The 6,245-nt window shown below is 37.9% G+C and overlaps 1 protein-coding gene across 1 annotated transcript; it reads right to left on the reverse strand.

The window, feature by feature from the left end:
* Positions 1-348: 348 nt before the first annotated feature.
* On the reverse strand, positions 349-5,562 carry si:ch211-262h13.5 (uncharacterized protein LOC571127 homolog). Its single transcript, XM_044128768.1, has 7 exons — positions 5,237-5,562; positions 4,521-4,631; positions 3,811-3,898; positions 3,276-3,442; positions 2,694-2,801; positions 1,522-1,608; positions 349-922 (listed from the first exon to the last, which is right to left on the reverse strand). The coding sequence occupies exons 1-7, from the start codon at positions 5,462-5,464 to the stop codon at positions 437-439; spliced, it is 1,275 nt and encodes a 424-aa protein (XP_043984703.1). The 5' UTR covers positions 5,465-5,562; the 3' UTR covers positions 349-436.
* Between the last annotated feature and the right edge of the window lie 683 nt (positions 5,563-6,245).

A 6,245-nucleotide genomic window follows, 5' to 3' on the forward strand; every position in this document is an offset into this window, starting at 1 on the left:
TTATTTAACATAAATATTTTCAAAATGGGAAACTTACTTTTTAAAAATATAGTAAATATTTGCATAGGTTTGCTGAAATCAAGCTGAATATTTGACCAGTTGAAATATTCAGGTCTAAAAAAAGATTTAAATTTAGATTTTTTTAAAAAGAGAGAATAAATCCAAACTTCTGTATTATCTTCAAGTAGTTTACTGGAGATTTATTACAATTTCTTAAAATGTGAGTAGGCATATTTAAATTCATGTTTGAGCTGCTTTGGGAGCAACAGTACAGAAGAGAGGTCGCTTGAAGGCCACAGAGAAAAAAATGCTTTCCTCTCATTAACACAAATTATTACAAGCCTCCAGTGACGAGGATTGGAGCAGTTTATCGGTTCAGACTCTCAGTGGGTAAATCATACATGAGTAAATGGATTTCTGAGCAGCAAAGAACTGGTTATGCTGTGGCATATCGAGCCGGACCAGGACAGGATCGAAAAGGAGATGACCCGCTGGGGAAATCAGACAGGAACACCGGACTGTGTGAGGGAGAGGTCTCCGTCAAGCTCTGCCGCTTGTCACGCTTACGTCTTGGGTAACGGAAGTTGAACGGTGGACGCCGGGCCACCAGGACTCCAATTTCCTCAGAGGATGAATCCAGAGTCCCTCTGTGCTGCTGTTGGCTTACTATTCTCTCAGCAGACTCACTGGAAGAAGAAAGAAGGACCGAGGGGTTAACCACAACTGGGGGATCTGTAGGAAGAGAGGGCATAGCTGTGGGGTCAATCAGAGCTGGCTGAGCGACATCGGGAGTCGGAGGGTCAGAGGGAAGGGGCTGCAGGTCAATCGAAGGATCATCAGGCAGAGGTGGAAATGTTGGGAACATGGTGTCTGCGGGGAGGTCGTGAACCTGAGGTTTTACCGGTTGGACCATGTCCACATTCTGCAGATAAACAGATAAAATCACCAGCTTGTTCAGACATGCAGGGCGCCAAGCAACATTATGTTCACTAAACAGTCACATAAACTACTGCTAAAAACAGAGCTCTAGAGCCAGAAAAAAAATCTGCTAAATAAATTATTTGAATCAGGCTTACATGACCTTTCAACAATCATCATGCAAGTCTTTCACATTTATAAGTCCCCTAAGAAACATAATGTTTGAATTTTCCCAGTTTTGTTTAAAATTCACCATAATAATTGTTGAACGATTTATTCATACATTCTTGTGGACATTTTGGTCCTTTGTAATCTGAATGTTGCATACTGTTGAAGTCTTAATGCCTTAAATTTCTAAGTAATTTCACGTCACATGGTTCTTTTAATAGTTCTGTTGCAATTTTGTTTGTAAAAAAGCTATTCAATATAAATTTGTTTAATTGCAAATGAACAAGTTTTGTTGAAAAATGTTGAAGGACTTTTCTATTTATGCTTTTCTTTATTTTAATCATGCTGATTACTGATTTGTGTTGTTTCCAATGGAAATGACTTCTATGATGTGGTGTAAAATACAACAGAACATTAACTTTTTTGTTATTGTACCTGTATCTTGTACATCTCACAGGACACCAGGACATCCGGGTGTTCGCTCACATCTCCGTACATGGATCCTGTACAGAAACCTGCCGTCTGAGGGAAGGGGAAGAAAGACAATTTATGTTTTTAGCAGTTGTTCAAATATTTAGATGGAGTGTCAGCATAATTCCAAATCCTGTCAAAGTTTTGAAGTAAGAAAAAAAATCCTACACTGAAGCCTTTTAACAACACAAAGCTTAAAAATAGAGAATAACTTGTCATGTTAAAAAAGAACATGTCCAGGAACTGCTCAGGTGGCAACAAATAAGATGCAAACTGAAGCTTTGACAACATTAATTACCTTCAAAATGTTAGGAGGGTTGACGGCATTATTTACTCTCTGGAACAACTTTGTTTAATCTATTCATAGAACATAGTGAATTCATTCTTTGTTGGGTGTCTCCTTGTTGTGTGTTAGTTCTGTTATTTATTATTATTTTTAATTTTAGACTGAGGTTGTAGACGTTTTTGCTAGGAATAACAGCAGCTGTTACATTTGTTTGCTCACCTAAAAATTTCACACTGAGAAAACTGACAGTTCTCTAAAAAGGATCTAACTAAAGCAGAAACAAGAAAAATATATTTTATTGTATTTGCATTAGTTAAAAAGCATGTTTTCTTGTCTTTCCATTTTTGGAGAGTGGTGGGAATAAATTGGCTTCTGAGCCATGTCAAATATATACTAGGAAGCATTGCATAACTAATCTCTTATGTTTTTTAAAGAATCTAAACCAAACTATAAACTAAAATTTTATTTAATAATAATTTTCATTTTAAGTGTGTCTCTAAATGTGATAGTCATTTTTGTCTGAAGGTTATTTCTTAGTGGGGGAGTTATTACTACATGTACCCAAATTAAAGTTTAGACTTTTCCACATTCATAGTGCAAGTTTACATACTAATTTATTTGACTTTCGTTTGTGCACTCAGACATACACAATAGTAGATTTCTAAGTTGAAGAACAATCTTACTGTAATATGTTTAATATTTTCCAGCAGGATCATCTCTTAGGAATGTAAAAAAAAAAATAAAATAAATGTGCAACAGCAAATTAACAAAAAATAATATACATTAGTCACAGATGTTACTAGTGGAGCGACCCTTTGACGTTTGACCGGGTTCATGCCTGCTGAAGTACCTGTGTGTCTGACTTGAGAGTCAGTCGCTGGCAGGTCCCTCTCTCCGTAAATCCCTCTGGACACTGCTGGACCGTGTACTCCACAAACACGGCTTTTTTTGGCACATTCTGTGTAATAAAATGATGTGACAAACTGCACAAATACATTCACATGTACTGTCAGGCGGAGAGTCGTTGTGTTTTTATGTGAAATGTTCTGTAATGACCATCATTGGCCATAACCCGTTAGTTTTCATCCCACAGCTACACGGCCATTTACCATGAGAGGCAATATACAAAGATTTAGTTTACAAATAAACTATTCTGCTCTGTATTTTCTCCCCAAACATAAGCTGGACAAGCCATAAAGGCGTAAAAAAAATCTTCATTGATCCTTTGAAACCTTGTGCTTCCATCGCATTATAGTTATTGCTGAGTGGTAATGGTTTTCAACTGGCCCAAAGAAGCTAAAACCTGCCCTATAATGTCTGCCCAAACACACCCAAAGATTAATCTTCAGTGTAGTTTCCCCATAAAACTAACACTCAATACATTGTTGAGCAATGAATTCAGGAGCAGAGACTCGTTTGACCACTGCAGTACCTGAACCGCAGCTCGGGTGATCCGTTTCACGCCAAGCCCAGCGCCCAGAGTGGACTGCCTCTTATAGGCCTCCAGAGTGATCCCTGCAGTGTCCATGGCCACCGGGCTGTCTACGGAGAGCAGGACGGGACAAGTTGGACAAGTCTGCTGGAGCTTCTCTGGCGGATCTGCAGCGACAAGAGCTTGCCTGAGTGATCTTGTGCACATCTTGTAGATCTAACAATAGGTTTATTGATCTATAAAGATATGGGTTAAAACACAAACTAGAGCTTACAGAAAAAAATTGTGAAATTAAAATAAAACAATTAAAATAAGGACAATGGTTGAAATCAGCTTTAAATTAGTGGATAACGTTTTGACCACAACTGATTTAGAAAGACAAACATTTGGCGCAATAGCTGAAGCTTTAGCAACACAGTTTATATGGCACAAAGAGCAGCCATTCATCGCATAACAAAGCTACGTAGTTAATTTTTTAAATATGTTGACATGTTACTGTATTATGCTCATTGTGTTTGAGAATAAAAAGCTTTACCTGGCACAAGAGCGCAGTCATAGCTGTAGAGGTAGGAGTAACCCTCTGGTGTGTGCAGAATGGTGGTGTTGCAGTTACCAGAGATTTGCTGAAAGAAATCAGAAAGACAAGTTCTCTGGTTTAATCATTCAGTCATAACTGACATCTGTCTTTGAAAATAATTTTGTCAAATAAATTATTTGATAAAATATAATAATTTTGTCAAAACTTGAGTCATTAATTGAGTCATGACGCCAATTAATGACTCAAGCCAATTAAGTTTAAAGTTCCCTTTGTCACTCGTGCTTGTTAAGGTCTAAGGGAACAAGAGAGGTAATATAGCGTGTCCAGAGAAACAAATGAAATTTATAAAGGATTTATTACAAATAAGATGGTTTCACAAAACCAAAACACAATATAAATTGTGAAGAATTGGACTAAAATAAACTAAAGAATGCTAAGTGCAAATTAAATGATGAAATGCAGAAACAAGTCTAAAGTAGCTCAAAATAACCCTAAAGAACAAGGAACACAAAAAAAGCACCAAGCCTCCCAAACTTGAGCTTCTAGCTTGAGTAAAATTAAGCTAGAGCAGAGTCAAACTGCTTAGCAGAACAAGCAGAAACAAGATATTTCAAGCAGAAAAAGAAGAAGTCCAACAACATGAGATGTATAGCACAAATGCAAACATTTGCATCTGAACAAAGCGTTCGTGTTTTTGTGTGTCCTACTGTTTCCATGAAGGGTCTGACGTCACAACGCTTCCACGGTTTTGGACTCCCGATGTGACATTTGGTCTCCAGGACATCCAGGTCCAGATAATACACATTACCCCCTGGTCCCTGTTATTCACAATGCAAACACAAGTCGCAGATTACATGAGCCACTGTCTTTTTTCTGGTTACTGTAACATCTGGCAAATGCTGAGTGTATAGTTCACATACATGGAAACTCTCATATATGCTGTACATTGTATGATATTGATTTTAGCCATTGCCCTGAAAATAAATGATTACTTTTAGGTTAGAAGGTTAAATAATATCTGTTAAAACCTGATCGATTTCACAGTTAGTTCTTAGACTTCGGCAGCAGAGCATAAAGTTCATTAAACCGCTTTGCAGAGGCAGGTGTGTACTGAAATGACCTGGACTTTATTAATAGTTACTCCAGTCCCACTGACCATCTTTTATTAGGCTTCAAAGGAATTTTATTTGAACAAATATTAAAAGTGAGATTCGTCAGAGGAAACCAATTACAGCAAAGGATTGACAGCAAATATTTCCTGTTGTTTTTAGCTACAGATGTCCCATTATTGTTTCTTTTATTAGGCCCAGAGCAGCAAAACTGCTGTAAAAGCCTATTGGACACATTGGACATTGGACTACACTACTTTTTGTGTGTAGCTGAAGAACTTCCCACTAGTTGTTGATGTTTTTGCTGACCTGACCTGAGCGTGCAGGTAGACATTGGCGATGCGGTTGAGGGCAAACTTGTAGCCTTCGGTGCGATCCTCGTTGATGTAAGTGACAGCCAGGCGAGAAAGCTTCTCCACAGCTTTGTCGTTACAGGGAACTGGAGCGAGCTCGATGGGCATCAGCAGAAAACCCTCCCCGTTCACATGGAAAGAGTGAAGAGACAAGAGCGATATTAGCAGCAAAAATGTGCAGATGTCCATGGCCACAGACGTACGGATGGAAAGCTAACGGTTCTGAACTGAAGTTTGTTCTTCTGTGTTTGCCTTCCAGCCAGAAAGGGACTTTTGGAATCAAAAACAGAACGCTGAAAGGAAGTCAAGGACAATGTTTGTTTGAGAACAGAGGGGCTGATATATGTGAATGAATATCTAAGTGGTACTTTTAACCCCTGCTGCACAGATGGAGCAAAACTGTCACTGAGCTCAATTTGCAATTAAAGGGCTGTGAAAATCTTGTTGATTCCTTGTTTTGTTTAACTAAGTTCAGATCATCAAGTTTTGATACTATGCAAAACTTGATGTTTTACTTTCCAGACGATTGTGCCTCCATACAAAGAAGCAATTTTCCCTTAAAGTTTGTTCCTGTTGTTCTAACCCTGGTGGAAACAACTTCTAAAAAGAATTTGTGATAACTGAAATGAGTCTGCTTTTTGGACCTCTGCTCTTTATAAAAAATTACAGCAATTTAGCCACATCAGAGGGTTTCCACCAAGAATTTCTTCACCAAGATCAAACCACAGCATTTTAATTACATTAGCGTGCTGACTTTATTTTGACCAAAACAAAACCACTTAAGTTTTATTTGAGCTAAAGGAAATTTTATGTATTCATGTTTTCATTTATCAGCTAAATACATTTCATTATCTGTATCTTAAAATAAGGCAGTTTGAGCAAACCCTTGAAATTTTGTGCTTTCATCATTTTCTATGTGGGTTAATTCCCTGCCAGTCTCTCATTCTCATCTTTCTTTCTCTCCCTTCTA

This window comes from Gambusia affinis, linkage group LG10 (genome assembly GCF_019740435.1).
Source record: "Gambusia affinis linkage group LG10, SWU_Gaff_1.0, whole genome shotgun sequence".
Lineage (NCBI taxonomy): Eukaryota > Metazoa > Chordata > Actinopteri > Cyprinodontiformes > Poeciliidae > Gambusia > Gambusia affinis.